Source organism: Melopsittacus undulatus, chromosome 6, assembly GCF_012275295.1.
Source record: "Melopsittacus undulatus isolate bMelUnd1 chromosome 6, bMelUnd1.mat.Z, whole genome shotgun sequence".
Lineage (NCBI taxonomy): Eukaryota > Metazoa > Chordata > Aves > Psittaciformes > Psittaculidae > Melopsittacus > Melopsittacus undulatus.
Window position 1 is genome coordinate 74,649,240 of NC_047532.1, and position 19,143 is coordinate 74,668,382.

At 46.4% G+C, this 19,143-nt stretch overlaps 1 protein-coding gene across 2 annotated transcripts in view; it reads right to left on the reverse strand.

Moving 5' to 3' along the window:
* The window catches only part of LRCH2 (leucine rich repeats and calponin homology domain containing 2), a 39,348-nt gene extending 25,707 nt beyond the window's left edge, over positions 1-13,641 (reverse strand). Inside the window, exons 1-2 of one of the 2 annotated variants that reach the window (XR_004549743.1) lie at positions 13,335-13,611; positions 234-378 (exon numbers count right to left, since the gene is read on the reverse strand). Coding sequence is in view for 1 of the 2 variants with exons in the window: in XM_034064296.1 (XP_033920187.1) it covers positions 234-378; positions 13,335-13,611 (422 nt within the window). In the remaining variant the exon portion in view is untranslated. Of the gene's footprint in view, positions 1-233; positions 379-13,334 lie in introns of both variants that reach the window. The other variant, XM_034064296.1, reaches the window with a different exon arrangement.
* Positions 13,642-19,143: the final 5,502 nt, after the last annotated feature.

Below are 19,143 nucleotides of genomic sequence, written 5' to 3' on the forward strand. Positions count from 1 at the left end.
AACTGCATAAATTCTCCTGATAGTCAGCTACTGTCATTTACTGACTGAGATTTCCCAATGCAGTCAAGGGAAGAAACAACTGCTCACCCAAAACCCACCAAAAAAAGGGCAAACAGCAGCAAATATTTATCTATCTGCGCAAAACTGAGAGCACAACGGCCCTCAATAAGTTGAATGCCACCTCTCCAATGAGATAAGTTACACAAAGACCCAAACTAAACAGCATTACTCACCTAATGTTAAGGTAGGTAAGCATTTGCAGGTTCTTAATAGATTCTGGAATGGATTTGATGCAGTTGTGATACAAATTTAAAGTTTCCAGTGGTGCAAACAGCCAGACATCAGGAGGGATTTCAGTGAATCTGTTCTTTGAAAGATCTAGAAGCAAAAGAAAATAATCCTGTTTTAGTCAAAAATGTGCCCGCAGGAAGAGGAGATAAAAGTACCCTCTGCTATTCTTGTCATACTCCTAAAAATTAAGGTGTTGCAAGAAGTGTAAAATAATTCGGTTTGACCAGATGCTACTGCATATAATTAATACACGAGAAAGGCCTTAAAATACTAAAGACTATTGTTTGATATGCAATTAGAACAGAAAACAGGGAAAATGACAGGCAGTCAAAAACATATTACCCCCTACATCATTAAGAACATTTAAAATACAACTGAGTACCAGTGATGACAATCCCTCCTTAGTGGTCTTTGCTCTGTGCAACTGTTCAGCATTTTCCCCCTCCAATCCTGGGCATAAGAGTAAATGCAGGTACAAGCCAGAAAACTTGATTTTTTCTGTTTGACAGCTACATTACAATCTAATCTCACTGGATAAAATATCTGCAAGGCTAAAGCCAAGTTTGCAAAACACCCTCACATATTTATTTGCTTAAGAACTGCAGATCTTTATTGCAAGCACAGCAATGAGACATTCTCTAGTTACACATTTGTAAGTTGGCTAAAAGGAGAATAGTCACAAATCCCAGTGCTGAGTGCATTTACCTATAAAAATAAGGATTCAATTTAGCCTGGCCTAAAAGGGGAAAAAGGCATCACTGACAATGAAAAACATAACACTTGAACTAAAGCTAATTTGACAATGCCCGATTGCCTTGTGTAAATGTGCATGCAGAAGATCTGACAGCCAGCAAGCCACAAACCCACAGCGTTTCTGCCTACATGAAATCTCTAAAACAACCAGAAAATTCAAGTAGGATATAACCCAAGAATCCTAGCAATTCTCAGTTAACTACCAAAACCTGTGCTATAAAAAGCCCATGAAACTGTCCTGGAAGGAGATACCTACTCGAGATGGGACTCCCCTTTTTTGAAAAAACTCTTGCTCCCAGCCCAAGATGTCTCAAAAGGATGTGGTTTCACAGAATGCTGAACAAACTCTTTTAAAAGGGAAGCAAGACAGACCCATTGCTGTTTCAGGCTGTACATCTCAGTTTTTAACATGTGCATGAAATGACTGTTTGCTTAACTACTATCATATTATCATTGGAACAACTGTATCATCTATTCTGCACTGTTCATCATGACCTATCAGTGTGCACTTGAGCCAAGAACCCCCCTATGTGCTGGGCTGCACCCCCAGAGCATGAGTAGCAGCTCAGGGAGGGGATTCTGCCCCTCTGCTGTGCTCTGGGGAGACCCCCACTGCAGTCCTGATCCAGCTCTGGGGCAGCAGCACAAGAGGGACGTGGAGCTGTTGGAGCGAGTGCAGAGGAGGCCATGGACATGCTGTGAGGGCTGGAGCAGCTCTGCTCTGGAGCCAGGCTGAGAGAGCTGGGCTGGGGCAGCCTGGACAAGAGAAAGCTCCTGAAGGGGAGACCTGAGATCAGCTCCAGTGCATAAAGAGGCTGCAGGAAAGCTGGAGAGGGGCTTGGTACAAGGGCCTGTAGGGACAGGACAAGGGGAATGGCTTTAAGCTGACAGAACAGGGGAGACTGAGATGAGCTCTTAGGCAGAAGCTCTTCCCTGTGAGGGTGCTGAGGCGCTGGCACAGGGTGCCCAGAGAAGCTGTGGCTGCCCCATCCCTGGCAGTGTTCAAGGCCAGGTTGGACACAGGGGCTTGGAGCAAGCTGCTCTAGTGGAAGGTGTCCCTGCCGATGGAACTGGATGAGCTTTAAGGTCCCTTCCAACAGAAAACATGGTGGGGTTCTGTGGTACACTAGACTGAAACAACAGTCTAACAAGTGGCTGAAAAAGTGGCTCAAAGTCACCACCAGGCTCAAAGAGAGCTCAGCAGCCAGAAGCGGAACTGGCAAACCAGCTACAAGTGGCACTTCTTAAGATAGATTATCCTAAAACTTTCCTTTAGATCAGGGCATCCACTGCTGATGCTGAATTCTGCAAACTCTAGCTACAGGAGGCAGAAGGGGAAAGACCTAGGCTGCAAGACTGCATCCTTAGTGACCTGAATGAAAAGTGGGCTAAAGCTCCCTGACACTGAAGATCCCAACAAAATGCAGAAAAGCTTATTAAAGAGCTTAGCAGACACTGAGAAATTTCTCACGATGGGTGAGGTTTGTTTTCCTTTTTCCACCATAGCAAGTTTGAAGACGTTACAGAAAAATGGTAGCTTTCACATGGAACAATTTCCTGCAATCCCCTTTTTAGGTCAAACAAAGCCTCTCTTAGTCTAACACTGGGCAGAGCAGGATAACTGCATGCAGGGAGGATGCACGTGGTTCTACCACTGGCACAGTTCTCTACCACATAATGAACATACAGCCTTTGATACAATCCTGTTCTGAGGAATCAGCTCTAAGGCTCCTCCTGATTTTATCAGCAGCTGAAAAGGTAACTGCAGGCTATTATAGAGATCTAGTCCCCAAAACACAAGTGATAGGATCCCACCCTGCTGCCACTGATCCAAAGAGCTGTGCTGTAGTCTGCATCTGAACTGAAAGACTCAAGAGCACCATGAAAATTCTGCTGCACGTGTATCCAGCCATACCCCAACCACATCTCTTGGAAAAAGACAGATTCAGAAAGAGCTTTGCCATTGCTTCTTCAGAAATAAACCTGAGAGGTGGCCAGACAACTGCAGTGTGCAGCAGCTCTCTGCTCTGGACAAGGAGTGGACCAGGACTCCAGGGCTTCACAGTCAACATAAAACTAGCTCTGGTTTCCAGCCTGGACTGACACAAATCACATTAGCACAGCCTGGCTCTGGTCCCCTCATGTCCCCTTGCATAAACCCCAGACAATTTCCCATTGGAATATATAAACATGGTGGAACTGGTCTGTGTTACTGTTGAAAACACTTCCCTGAAAGTAATGTCTTCAGACACTCCGGGCAAGGATTCCACTTTTCCATTATGAAATCCAGCAATCCTATTAAACCAGGAAATTATACCCGTTCCCTGTCAATAATAAAATGAAAAAGGTAAATAAAGAGTTGGGAGAGAGTATGACTTCTCTTCCAACCAATTTTTCATTCACTCATTGCAATACGGTATCAGGATAGCCCCAGGGGCTCAGCTTTTTCTGAGGATAAAGATTCAATGTACATAGCTTTCCATAACATTTATATATCAGATGTACTTACAGCTTTTGGAAAACAAGTCATTCTATTCTTTATCCAAACTGGAGAATTATTCTTACTCCATAGAATCATAGAATCACAGAATAGTTAGGGTTGGAAAGGACCTTAAGATCATCTAGTTCCAACCCCCCTGCCATGGGCAGGGACACCTCACACTAAACCATATCACCCAAGGCTTCATCCAACCTGGTCTTGAACACTGCCAGGGATGGAGCATTCACAACCTCCCTGGGCAACCCATTCCAGTACCTCACCACCCTAACAGTAAAGAATTTCTTCCTTAGATCCAATCTAAACTTCCCCTGTTTAAGTTTCAACCCGTTACCCCTTGTCCTATCACTACAGTCCCTAATGAAGAGTCTCTCACCAGCATCCCTGTAGGCCCCCTTCAGATACTGCAAGGCTGCTATGAGGTCTCCACGCAGCCTTCTCTTCTCCAGGCTGAACAGCCCCAACTTTCTCAGCCTGTCTTCATACGGGAGGTGCTCCAGTCCCCTGATCATCCTCGTGGCCTCCTCTGGACTTGTTCTAACAGTTCCATGTCCTTTTTATGTTGAGGACACCAGAACTGCACACAATACTCCAAGTGAGGTCTCACGAGAGCAGAGTAGAGGAGCAGGATCACCTCCTTCGACCTGCTGGTCACGCTCCTTTTGATGCAGCCCAGGATACGGTTGGCTTTCTGGGCTGTGAGTGCACACTGCAGCCGGCTCATGTTCATTTTCTCATTGACCAACACCCCCAAGTCCTTCTCCGCAGGACTACCATGAATTTCCTTTTTGCCCAACCTGTAGCTGTGCCTGGGATTGCTCCCACCCGGGTGTAGGACCTTGCACTTCTCATCGTTAAACTTCATGAGGTTGGCATCAGCCCACCTCACAAGTGTGTCAAGGTCCCTCTGGATAGCATTCCTTCCCTCCAGCGTATCAACAGAACCACACAGCTTGGTGTCATCAGCAAACTTGCTGAGGGCACACTCAATTCCATTGTCCATGTCAGCGACAAAGATATTAAACAAGACCAGTCCCAACACCGATCCCTGAGGGACACCACTTGTTACTGGTCTCCAGCCAGACATTGAATCGTTGACCACAACTCTTTGAGTGCAACCATCCAGCCAGTTCTTTATCCACCGAGTGGTCCACCTATCAAATTGATGACACTCCAATTTAGAGACAAGGATGTCATGTGGGACAGTGTCGAACACTTTGCACAAGTCCAGGTAGATGACGTCAACTGCTCCACCCTGTCCATCACTTTTGTAGCCCCATCATAGAAGGTCACCAAATTGGCCAGGCAGGATTTTCCCCTAGTAAAGGCATGCTGGCTGTCACCAAGCACCTTTCTCTTTTTCATGTGCCCCAGCATGCCTTCCAAGAGAATCTGCTCCCAGATTTTGCCAGGCACAGAGGTGAGACTGACTGGTCTGTAATTCCCCGGGTCATCCATTTTCCCCTTCTTGAAAATGGGGGTTATATTTCCCTTTTTCCAGTCATCAGGAACTCCAGAAATCTTCTTACAACAAGCAAAAAAAAAAAAAAGTATGAGTTCATCTGTTATGCTCAATAAAATGTAGATGTGAAGGTCATGCAAGTGAGGTACCTTTTGAAGACTAAGAATCCCATGTATGACTGAGCAAATACTGTAAGAAGAAAGGAGAAAGTTTCTGGAATGCAGAATCCTTCTATAAACAAAAGAGACTTCATCTCTGTCAGGACGGAAGTTTGTTGCTGGTACTGAAAATGAGAATGGCCCAGCAAGGGTTAACGGACTGAAGCAGCAAAGGGAAGCTGCTAAATTCAGAACTGCAGATGATGTAAAGATGACAACTCCTCTAGAAGTGAGATTATAGGAATTCTCTGCTTAACCAGTTTAGACTGGAAAACTCTGAACTGGGGGTGTTCTGTGAAGACTAAATAGAAGACACTACCCATGCCTGCTCATGAATCACAGGGCATTCCAACTCACTACCTCTGCAGAAACAGTAAAAGGGAGAAGTAGTCATTACTGAGGTTAAATTTAAGAGGGGAACTACAAAACTATGAAGAAGTTGGTTGCAGCTTAGTTTCCTTTTAACAGAAAGGGTAAAGTCTTTACTGACCATGAGACAGTGATTAAAAGACAACATACTAAAAGTTCAAAAGGAAAAAAATTATCAAGTCAATCACATTGGAGGGGAAGCACTAGAAGGGAGAAGGTATCTTCTATAAATTTAAGGCATGATCAAAAGGAAAACCAAACAGCTCAAGCTGTCAGGTTACAGCAGCATGCAGTAAGGTACTCAAATAGCATTAACATCATGTTTGCCTTGGTTATGCATGTATCCCTGAGCATTCCTCACTGCTTACTGTCAGAGCCATGCTGCTAGAACAGACTGGTCTTCTGTTAAATCTAGTACAATCAGTTTTATAGTCACATCTTGCATGCGCTCCAGGTTGAATTTCAAACACAAGGCTTAGTTGGGAAGTTTACTCTTGAACTTCATCTTGATGTCATACTGACTTTCATTAAAATATGCTGAACCACTGTATTGGTGTTGGGGTTTTGCTTGCTCAAAGTGTTTCCAACATCATCCCCAAACCCCAGAGCTAGCTTCCTACCCTCAGAGCTGCCCTCCTACATTGCAATACATAATTTGCCTAGCCAGTAATGCTTTAGCTGAGTTTAAGCCAAAAACCATCTAAACACAACAGTAACTATCTGATCAGTCCTACAGAAGTCAATGAATGTATAACCTTAAGTGTTCAGACCTGACCTTAAATAATAATTTCTAGCCAATCTAAACACAAGTCTGAGATCAACACACAGAACATGGGTAAGCTCTTATTACTCTTTCACTAGTCAGATGGAAGATGATTCCAGAAAAGAAAACTTGCCTCAAACACTAATGAAGCACCTGCATATGATAATTCCAGGTGACAGAAGTTTTGTATGGCCAAAAAAACCACTCAGTCACTTTATAATTCAAGTCCTGTGATGGTTAAAATTTATATTGGTAACAGTATTATAAAAACTCCCTCATTTAACTGTATCTCACATAGTCTAATGTACTGCCAATGGTCCAGAAATACAGGAAGGAAATGTTCTTAGTGCAATGCTCCAAAGTCACCTTATGACCACATCCTACCAAGTATTCTTCTGTTAAACAAATACCCTGTCTTTTTCTCCCACCTCAAACAGAAAGCCAAGTCTGCCTCCTTGAGCAGGGTCCTATAAAGAGATGTCTTCCACTTGATGGAGTTCCAAGAGAGGTATCAGCCACTGGAGACAAGCCTAAGACTTTACTCGCTATCACCTTCACCCACAGGTAAAGACAGACATTAAACTTCAAACACATTTAACCTCACAATCTTCCAGGGTAAATTATGGGCATTATTTGTACCACAGCATTCAAAGAATAAGAGACAGAATACAAGATCTATGAAATTAAGTTATGTTGTCCCAGCCTGTACATCACCCATTCAGGTATGTCTACAATGCTACAAAACCCGTGGGGGTTTTCCTCTTTCACAGAAAGGTAATGGAAGGGAAAGGAATAATCACTCATAAATGAAGCAAAGGCTGGGTTTGATAAGAATTACTTAAATTATGCACAAAAGCCCAAGTAAAGCTGCTTCTGTTAGTCTCTGTATACTCAGTTATACATATCCAAGGCCTTTGTCCTGAAGAGCTTACAATCTAAACAGACACAAGGAAGAGCCAAAACGTTAAACCAAATCAACTGTAACCAGTGTTACTCTATGACTTATTTTTTGCATGGATAAAATTGCTGGACACTGAATAAACTAAGCAGGAACATTCTGAAAGTGAGCTATACTGCTGGAAGACAAGTAACACTGAAAAACAAGGCAAGGGAAGGAAGAGTGAGGCAGAAAATCCCCCTAGAGAAAATGGGTACATGAACAGTCCATGCCCACAGTGTGAAAAGGGTCCAGCAACAGCTACAACATGTTCTGAGACACAAAGGCCTCTGCTCAACTTCAGCATCTGTTCTTATTTGCTGGTGCCTCCCGCTGAGTGTCCCGTTCATGCCAAGCCTCCTGGCAGCATTTGGAATGGCTGCAGCCACTTCTATTAGCTTAGAAATCAGTATGTAAAAGCACTCATTACTGCAGGTACTTCCATAAAACTTTTAGTTGTAGGTCAGTCTTTACCATACCAAGTTCTTGTCCACTACATATTGGTTCCACCTACTGAACCAGTGCTGAAGTGACAAATTGAAGTAGATGTTTGTTTCAGTACACAGATGGTCAGGGATTTGCTCATTGTGCAGTTACATCTGCTGGGCAGCAGCCTATGAACAGGCCTGTGATGCAAGGTGCCTTCAAGCCTTGGGAGCACATTAGTGACAATCAATCATGTCTGCCAAGCAAAAAGACTTTTATTTCATTTCCACCCACCCTCCTCACCTAAAGCGCTCTCTCTGCCTTCACTGGATCTGTCAGACCTGGCAGCAGATTCTCCCAGCAAGCAGCAAACAACCCCAGGTCAGCTGGATGAACGATGAGAATCAGGTTGTTGGGACAGCCACAGCAAAGCAGAGGATCAGAAATCTCTCCACATGGATATGCAAAACTTCTACCACAAGAAAGATCCAGCAAGTACCTCTGCATTTGCAGCGGAATTCCAGCCTTCTGTCCCAATGCAGTACCTCTTTGCTAAAGCCACATTTCAGCATTAAATACCACCCTTGGCAGTAAAAATACTCTCTAATTTTGAATCAGCTCCAAAGCAGCTCCACAAGTCAAATGAGAAGATGGTCCTCACAAAAAAGTCTGAAAAAGCAAAGGCTAGTCCACTTCCTTTCTCACACAAAGCTTTGCAATGCCATTCATGATCTGAATGCATTTGTCCCCTCCTCAAATACAAGTAAAGATGTATCACAAAAAGCTCTTTAGATCCATCAAAAGCAGAACTATTGCAGAGACTTTTTATATTCCACAGTACAGAAATAGTCACTGTGATGGCATATTTAGTTTTGATGGGTGGAGAATACAAAAAGTCAAACAATTACACATGGCATATTTCTCGTAGGAGAACATTACAGGATTGAATCCTAAATGTTTTTAAGGATTATTAGATATTAGTGGCATTCTTTATAACGCAGTCCTTTTATGCAGGCAAACTAATAATCATCATATGGTTTAACTTCAGCTCCCTGAACTGAGACTTTTCCCAAGTTGCCTGTAACACCAAGTATTCCTACTACCAGCCTTTGGCAAGAAAGCACCTGACGCAATTCATTTTCCCTCAGATTTTGCACCAGATTAATTTCTGAGCATAAACACTGTCCTCTCCCCACATCCCCCCCCCCAAAAAAAAAAAAAAAAGAAAACCCATATAATTTCAGTTTCTCCTTTTGTTCAAATCTGAAGCAGTCTGTACTAAGAACCACATGGATTTCAACATGTTTGATTCCTAGAATGTAATCTAGATTTAGGTCATACACCCCATATGAATGTTATTTCTTAAACTGAAAATTGGATTGGGTGTTGCTATTCAGTGACCTGCCAGCACTTTTATCAACATTGTTACCACCAACAAAAATACATTACCCTGTCTGAATATAGTTACTTGCTTTAGAAGTATACATTCTCCAGGCAGAAGTATTACAAATTCACATTTTTATGCAACTCACACTTTTTTATGCTATAGATTTTGTTGGGTTTAACCCACAATCACAGGAACCACTCTATACTTTACAAGAGCCAGAAATATGATGCAAAAACATCAAAGTCTTGGAAGTATTGCTAGACAATGGTCTCTTGTACATATCTTGAGCATGTCTCCTCCATCCCATCCCCTCAGCAGACACAGACAGGCATCACCGTGTGGATACTCTGCCTGTGGTGCTGAGATTGTTACTGGTCATGACAGGGGCCTCATCCTCAAGTCAGACGGGGAATACACTGGTGCTCCCCGTCAGCTATACAAGAAGGTAGCAGGTGGCAGAGAGGAGCCATTTCAAAGGTAATATATCTACAGGCAACCATTCAACTAATTGTAATTGCTTAGAGGCTTCCTCTGAATTAAAAACTGGCACTCCAGTTTGCTGTGCCAAACTCACAAACAAGCCTGATGGCATCACTATATGTATCCAGAGCAAAGAAATTGATTCTTGAGCTGTCATTCCCATACCTTTCATATTTACTGAGTTCATGCTTTAAGGCACACTCACAAAAACAGAGGTGAAATCACTAAAGGCACAGGTTGACTTGGTTCAGCGTGACAACCTCTCTCTGGAAAGAGGAGAACAAAACACACAACTCTCCAGCTAAGCAGACAGTGATTACACCGATGTGAGATATGCAATTACTTACTGCCGTGGGGGGTAATTTTGCTTTGTACTGCATGAGGAACATTACACATGTTAATAAAATGATTGGAATAGTCAATGTACCTCTTGATACACCTCTACATATCTCATGACCTGCATTTCTTTTTACATTCTTAGCCCCAGGAGCTCATTTCACAGCAGCTGTTTAAGCAACCAGAAAGCAAAATCAGGCAAAGAATAAAATAAGGGGCTGCTTTTTGACCAAAGAGCTGCAGTAACAATTCACTGTCAAAACAAGAAAGATATGACAAAAAACGTCAGACCTAAAAGCCCAGATGCCACCATGATGCTTTCAGCTGCACAATAATTTTTGTCACATAATTTAAGGTGCCAAAAATGTGCTCCAGTATTTGGAGATGATGTACAGGGAAGCTGACTTCAGTCAGACACGAAACACAGACAGACAAAATCCCAGGGCATTTTCATACATGGGCAGCAGTTCTGCTTAGGCCTATGCAGACCTGAACTGACTGGGAGCTGAAGTGGTTTTCTTTCTGATGCTGGTTTTAATGACATTCAAGCAGAATATTCTGGATTGACAGTGACACTGTAGATCCTACTGTGTAAGGGTTTGGGATATAGAAATGAAATCATTTACATCCAGATTTGTTAGAGAGGTTGGTTTAAATGTTTTGTTTCAAGTCCCATGAAACTGAATTTCAGAGAGTTAGAACAGAAAGCAAAACACAGCAAAGGTTCTTGACCCAGCCCCTTTCTCCCATTCCTCAGCCTAAATATAGAACCTTATTCATGGGCATATTTTAATGGGAAACCATGATAACTGCTACAAAAAATGCCAATAAGTGAGTGAGCCTTGACTCTGAAGCATCTGCTAACCCCCATCGAGCTCTGTACCACTGCTACTCTGTACAGGATGTCTGTGACTCACCAGCAGAATGCCATTTACCCACTCATCAACAGAATTCTACAGTACAAGTCAAAACAGAGACTACAAAACTCTTGTTTACAAGCATATTTTGAAATACATCTAATTCATAAATCAGTGCTACGTTAAAACAGGATTAGTATATGATAGTACTTGCACATCACCTATTTCAAATAGATGTTTCCAGAGCAGCCTGCAATATGGCTATTTCTGTCAGAGACTGCCCTGAAACACCTTCACACCATCTTTCACCATGAAAGATTCAATCTTGAGGGCAATTAATGGCCTCTACTACACGCTAAAAGATAGGGGAGATCATTGCAGACAGCTTTTACACAAATATTATGAGGTCCAAAATAAAACAACAAAAATAGAACCCAAAATGCAATTAGGGATAATTTGAAGCAAACACAAAATAAGGATCCTCAATGCACCTGCTTTAGGATACAGAAAGTCTTTTTAATAATAAATTGCCTATATACAGTGCTTTCGTTACTGAATATTTATACACAGAAGTGATATACTATGTTGCTGAATACATTTTTATGCTACTATAAGTAAATGCAGTATGTACCACAAGAAAATGGAATCTCTATTTTATTTCCTATTGGAAGCATAATATTACCTAACACACTTTCACCTATTCCTGTTCTGCATTGCACATAGGGATGCATCACATGTGTCAGGAAAAAAAAGCTAATAACCCACAAATCATTAGCAGGCTCGGTACTGGATACAGAAATTGGATTTTAAGATCAGCCCATCACCAATTCCACCCCCTACACAACCTAATACATTACAAACGAATGGATACATCATTTAACCCTGTGCACTAATGCAGCCCACAACAAAGAGCAAGAGAATGAGTGTTTGATAGACCAGGAGTACAGGATTGTCAGAGACGGATAAGGTACCACAATGGGCAGTCTCATATCTAAAACAATAAGCCAGCTATTCATAACCCGTGGGGAAAGAAAAGCCCAGAAACAAAACAGAAAGCCACAAAAAATTAATTCTCCCAAACAGTATTTCAGAAAGCCACTGGTACTTGTGAACAAAAGATGCCAGACCCTTCATCCGTATTTCATTCTAGCACATTACTCAAAATGATTTGTTTTCAGCAGCTACTCCAGCAGCAAATAAAACCAGGGGTACATCAGAGATAATATAACAACTGCCACGGAAAATGTAGTTTTGTTTGCTAGGAACGGCATAGAAAAATGTTTCCAAGCTCGCTTCACCTGCAAGCTTGGGTAAGCCCGGACTCACATTCACGGTGTCTAAGCATTTACCAGCACGGTGCATACATTAAGCTCTGATCACACACTGCTGGATGCACACACATCCCTCACACCCGCGCTTGTGACCATCTCCCTGCTGAGCTGAGAAGAAGGACCAACCAGAATACCCCAGGTAATAAAGCTTCATTGCAAGAGATCTGACACCCATGAAGGGCCAAACCAACCGCAGCACATAGCCCTTATTCCCAAAGTGAAAACTGAACAGCTCCCCTCATCTTGCCCACCCTCTTCCAGGCATGGTGTGAATCGTCCTTATCCTCATGACACGTACAGACAGACACTGAGAACGCAATGCCCAATTCCCTATGCCTATACCCCCAACCTCTTGCACGCACACAAAGCATCTCTCTCCCCTCCATGCACAAGCACGGGAACCCCTCTCCTAGCTGCTCCCACACGGAGCACAGCAAGGCTCCCAAGGCACACACACACATACACTCCCCTGTGTGCACACACAGCCAGGGTTCAGCGGAAGCTCTTCTCCCCGCAGAGCCCTGCTTTTGCACAAACACGTTGCTGGGGTGCTCTACCCCTTGCACCCCATCTCAGCAGGCGCACCCCTGCCTCTGCACATACTCAAGGTCCCCTTGGTGCACAGCTCCCCCACATCTCCCATAAGCACACACCGCAGAAGCAACCCTCCCCAGTGCACAGAGAGAGGGAGCGACCCCCCACACAGCACCCCCAGGCCCTCCAGCGACCCACCACTGGACCCCACAGATCCCTGCATGCAGGGGAGCCCCTTCATTGTCCTGTTCCATTCCCCCGCCCAAAACGCGGAGCCTCTCCACTACCCTCGTTGCCCTCACACAGCGAGGGCCCCATTCCTTCCCACTGACACCACAGCAGCACCCCCCACCCCCAGATCCACACTGCCACCACATCGGGGGCTCCTTAGGGCTTCTCCCCACTGCCACCACACCAGCGTTCCCAATACACCTTCCCCACTGCCACCATGTGCCACCCCCTTGCTCCCCCCAAATGCCATCAGAGCGAACCCTTCCTCTACATCATCCCCATGCCCGCCCCAGTGCCACCACAGCAGACCGTTCCTAGGGCCCCCCAAAGTGCCACCACAGGACACCCCTCCGCTGCACGCCCCCATTGCCAGGGTCCCGCACACCCACAGGACACCCCCTTCCCAACTGCCACCACAGAGCTCCCTCCATTCATCCCGCATCAACCTCACAGCCGTCACCCCTCCAACCTCCCCGTATCATCCTCGCAGCCGGGCCGCCCCTCATCGCCGGAGCCCCGCACCTGCTTGCGTGGTGTCGCTGAGGTCGTAGCCGCTGCCGGGGAAGTCGCGCAGCTTCCTCCCGCTGAGGCAGAGGATGCCCGAGCTGCCCGCTTCCTCCAGGGCCCGGTCCAGGCTGCGCACCGTGTGCGGCTGCGGCAGAGTGGCCGCTCCCCAGTGCGGCCCCGCCGAGAAGGACAGAGTGAGGTGCCCGGGGATCGCCAGCCCCCCCGTTCCATTGCCGTTGTTGTTGTTACCGCCGCCGTTGCCGCCGCCGCCGCCCCCCTGCCCGGCCGCCATCTTGGCGCGGCGCAGACCAGCCCCACAATAACAACAGCCAGGGCCTCCCCGTCACCGCGCCGACACTACGCATGCGCTGCAGCGCCAGCAGGGGGCAGGCGGGGGGGGGCTCGGGAGTGAGATGGACGGGCCAATGCCTGAGGGGGCGGGGCTTCTGCGCGCACCGCGGCCGCGTTCACCAACCCACGGCGGCGAGCAGCGAAGGGGGCGTGGCCTCGCGGCTCCCCTCGGCTTCACTCACCAATCCACGGCGGGGGGGGGCGATGGGGTGTGGTTCCCCGAGGCGCTCCTGGCCAATGAGGGATCGCGAAAGGGCAGGGAGGGGGCGGTTTGTGGCGGGCGGGGGCGCTGAGGGGAGCTGAGGGCGCTGGGGGGAGCGGAGGGGAGCGGGTTATCGCCGGCCGCGTAGCTCCGGTAGCTGCCCGGGTCGGGCAGGGCCTGCGGGGAGCCGGGCAGAGGGCCCGGGGCAGGTGGCACGCAAAAGAGCTGTTCGGGCACCGCAGAGCCGGTGGAACGGCACAGCTTCCCTGCCGCGGGGCAGCCTTGCCCGCCCGCGGCACAGTAATGAGGCTATTGTCACCAGGGCGCGCCCTTCGGGTTTACTGTTGTATCTATGGCAACGCTGGTCATCGATTGCTCCTCAGGTTAAAAAGGCATCACCCACCATCAGAGCATCACCTCTGGGCTGAAAGCTGGCGAATGATGCCTGTCGATCACTGCAGGAACCCGTTAGTGGTGAATCTCCCACGGCAGGACAAAGGGGAGTCACCCCGACATGGGTTCAGAAACATTCACAGAGATAGTAATGCTCTTGACTCTATGATAGGGGAGTGCAGAAACATAAATCAAGTCAATTGCAATGTCCAAAGCCCTGCTGTAGTGATAAAACGCCACACAGTTGGCGTCATGCTGCATGCTGAATGATGATTGCCGTGTAATCTGTACTTGTAGGTGCTGCATATTTATGCGTGCAAAATGACTCTGGAGTCATAATTAAGAAATGCTGAAGAAAGGCTCACAGACACCCATTTTAATGCAGTCGCTGTGGGTTTCAGAAGCAAAATCTGCTTTTATGCTTTGATCCTCTTGAAGGTTCGGAAATGGGTGATTTATTTTGTATCATGACTAATTGGGGGATCTAAGGGAAATTCCTTCTGTAAGCAGCATGGAAGAGACGAGCCTTCAGTCAGCACTGTGTCATTGAGAGACAGCTGAGCTGCTATGAGTCAAAAGAGGAACAGCCTGTGCCATTCCACGGGTGATATCTGGCTGAAATTCAATCGAACCACATTAACCAGGATCAGTACGAAGATGCTCAGGAGTGAAGGGGTTAATCTTTTGGTGCAGGCTTTGGGATCGCTGTCACTGCAGATAAATTGGCTTTCCCAATGTGCAAAACGTGTGTGTGGTGGGGGAAGGGTTCCCATTGTCACCTGCAAGTATTGTGGCTGGCTGTCTTCATTTAACTGTTGCTGTCAATGCTCTTGTGGGCTGTGGATTGAAGCTTACAGATTAATATCCACCAGTCAGTTTGCCTGGACCTGGCAAAGCTCTTATACTGGACAAGCTGATTGTTCCTTGGATTCATAGCAGGACAATCATACAAACATGCACAAGCACTGCTGACTGCTACCCTCAGTTGACTTTCCAGCCAGAGAAGGGGTTGAATAAACTCACAGGCTGATGTTGGGCCAAGTGCGTATAGGGATTGTGTATGATATCCTCCAACAGCACAAGAGGGACATGGAGCTGTTGGGGCGAGTCCAGAGGAGGCCATGGAAATGCTGTGAGGGCTGGAGCAGCTCTGCTCTGGAGCCAGGCTGAGAGAGCTGGGCTGGGGCAGCCTGGAGAAGAGAAGGCTCCTGAAGGGGAGACCTGAGAGCAGCTCCAGTGCCTAAAGGGGCTGCAGAAAACCTGGAGAGGGGCTTGGGACAAGGGCCTGTAGGGACAGGCCAAGGGGAATGGCTTTAACCTGCCAGAACAGGGGAGACTGAGATGAGCTCTTAGGCAAAAGCTCTTCCCTGTGAGGGTGCTGAGGCGCTGGCACAGGGTGCCCAGAGAAGCTGTGGCTGCCCCATCCCTGGCAGTGTTGAAGGCCAGGTTGGACACGGGGGCTTGGAGCAAGCTGCTCTAGTGCCCATTGCAGGGGGGTGGCATTGGATGAGCTTTAAGGTCCCTTCCAACCCAAACCAGTCTGGGGTCCTATGATTCTATGAAACATCGGTCTAAAATTGGTTATGAGGGTGGGGAAAGCATGAGTGAGGTCCCTTATCTCTCCCGTACCTACATAATTCTCCAGCATCTACTGCAGACTGTGTCCCAGTTCAGGTCAGTGTGTGTGACAAGCACATCAGAGCACAGACACACAGCTGAGGTGCTGCCTCAGCTCTCCTGCTGTGCAGTGCTCCACCAGCACCTTCACCTGACATGCAGACCTCTGCCAGGCAACACATGCTCTGAGCACCCAAGGCCAAGCAAGAGGGGTGCCCAAAGCGTACACCACTGAACCTTCCCATGTTCCTGGCTTAAAGACTTGAGCTTCAGACAAAGCAGATCCTTTGAGTGCTGTTTGGGGTGAGAAATGAAATCCTCCTGAGATTTCACTAATCTTTTTTTTTTTTTTGCATCTTTTAGAGACTTTCTTGCTTTAAGCAGTCAAAGCAAAGCTTTCATAATGTTCTTACTATGTTGCTCTTTGAGTAGCCTCAGTCCTCCTACATGTGTGAGGTACTAAGTTAACACCCTCACTGTTGTTTCAGCACTCATATGATCCTCGTGCCATCTCCTTGATTGCTCTTCAATGCCTTCTCACTTTGCAGATCAGTACATGCTCTATTCCTAATGGTTACTGCTTTGCTTTTTCAAGACCTGTGAATGTCCACAGCTTCCAACAGGGAGGGAAAATAATCTCCAAATAACCAGATTCAAGTTTCATGTTAAATGGCATCATACAGCCCACTGTGAAAGCAAAGCAAGCAAACCATATATTCTTGTTAGATTAAAAGGCAAATGCCACACTGTCCATGCTGCAGGGTAGTGATTTATCTGAAATACCCGTTTCAAAGAGCTGGAAATAGCTCAAAATACTCCAACATCTGATGCTTGGATGGAAAAGCAGAAAGCAGGATTCTGTCTAGCTGCTTTGGTGAGCATTATCTGTTCTTAAAAGCCTTTTTGTACAGACCACAACAAGACAGCAGATCCATTAATGAGAAGATTCCTGGTAGCTTTTCCATTGGGAGCATCTGGCTAATTGTACAGGTAGCAAAGCTTCAGGGAGCACCAGAATATACACTTCTGAAGGGAGGGGAGAGGGCAGTCTCAACCCTCCAAGATATAATTTCAAGTACCACTTATTTCAATTACAGGCACTAGAAATACCTCCTTGTGGTGCTGCAGAGACCTTTATCCTTAACTGATCTTTCTAGTGTGATTTCTAACAGGATTTGTCCTTTTATTCTATTTTGAGTAACTCTTTTGCTATGCAGTAGCATAACAGACTTGCTTGTTTCTTGGTACAATTAGAAATGTGGCCCTTTCAGTGAAGGTTTACTTTAGTATTGAGAGATGCCAAGAATCAACAGGAACGAAAACTACTCCTACACTGCAGCCAGCAGCCCAGCAACACAGGGGATGTGTGTATCCCAGTGTACTGGGCTGGTTAAGGTCCTTCCACCGTAAACCCTTCTGTGATTCTGAGGTGAGGCTGGTTACAGCTTGCACTGGAGCTGCTGACTCCCCGGTCACCCTGCACATGTATGTGTGGAGTCCAAGCCTGTGCTATCTCTATCAGCCTTCACTGAATATGCCACACATTTCACAAGAGACATCTCTGACACACAACAGACAGTCAAGGAACAGAAGTAACTGTTGTCACTTTGTCCCAGATAATTTCACATCAATTATATCATGCTTTTCAATACAAACGCTAAATCATCCTGCAGACCTCCAGGTGTAGACATGTGTCTTATGGGATGACTTTAAGGATGTTCTGTATAGTGGAGAGGTAGAGCTAACATAGACTGCAAGAGTAGTTTTGCATAAACCAGGCTGAGATCTCCATTTAAATACCCATACAGAGAGAGGGAAAACACCCACAAGCCCTCTCTAAATACCTTGCAGTCTCACCACACACAGGCTGCATCTGCTACATGGCCAAGAAGCAAATCACGGAATTTGTCACTAACTTAACAAGAAGTGGTTCACCTCTCAGTGCATGGCTGTTTTCACTGAGCAGAACTCATGGTATGTGCACCTCAGCCACTTCACTGCACCCAGGCAGAACTTCTGCGTAAGAATCACAGTGTTATCACAATGTAGCTCATGTTCTGGGAATGTGTCATGTAGGGAAATACTGGCATAATCGGGAGTTTTCTCAATCAGCCTGAAGAACACTTCTGTTCTCTTCCATCTTCTCAAGAAGATTTTCAAGTAGCAACATATGGTTAAAAGGACATGTTCAGCATCTAACAATAAAACATAAGCTCCTTGGTGGTGGTGCATCAGGTTTGGAGGAAGCTGACCAAGCTGTGCTGCTACCAGTGTTCCTCATTAGGAGCTGGGGATGATGCGGAGATCTCACCAATTAAAGGGCCTAAAGACCCCCCCTTGTGGGCAAAGCACAAAACATCACACAAGTGACCGGAGTTTTGGCCCACTGAACATCTGTTACAGCAGATGTGACACACGGTGCTTCAGAAACAGCAGCAAAGTGAAAACCCGGGCCTAAGGCACCGCCTCGGGATAACGCCTGGGAAAATCGCCGGGATTCACAATATCCCCGCAGCCCGCTCTGAGAGCCCGGCGCATCCCGCTCCCCTGTCACCACTGCTTCCGGCAGCGGTCTGAGCTGGGATAAACCATCCTCTATCCCGGTGCTGCGTGTGCGGGCGTTATTCTCATGGCTCCCGCATGGCGGGGCTGGCCGGGGCTGCGGGAGGCGGCTGGACAGCTCCGGCGGCGGCACCGCATCGTGCGGTGCGGGAGCGGCTGCGCTCGGCTCAGCCCGGCTCGGTGAGTACAGAACTCATGTCAGGCTGCCCCATACCGATACCCACCTCAGTGCTCAGAGATGGACGAAAGAAAACTGAAGCTATGGTACTAAAAGCCGTGAGTGTCAAATCCGAATCTTTGCTGCAGGAAAGTTTGCTTTAAAAAGTGAAGAAAAACAACCATGTGATAGATAAATGGTGTTTTCAGTTTGCTTTCACACTTGCCCATGGAAACCCTTCAGGACCTCATACTCAAATATCTTCAGATTTGGTACAATGCAGCTAGTAATATTAAAGTTTAACAGACAGAGCCCTAACCTCACTGTAGCTAACGGGGCTGTGCCACCACTTCAATTGGCATTTCATACTGGCATTTCCAGACTTAGCTACATGTAACATCCAAGATTTCCAGTACATTAGGTGGGCTCTAAGCAGTGACTTTTCCTACTACACTGACACAGTTTTTTGTGTATCAGTACTCCTGGTGGTGTATGCTTTGATGTCTCTTGGTTTTGCTTCCTCTAAGTCTTGTGCCTCTTTT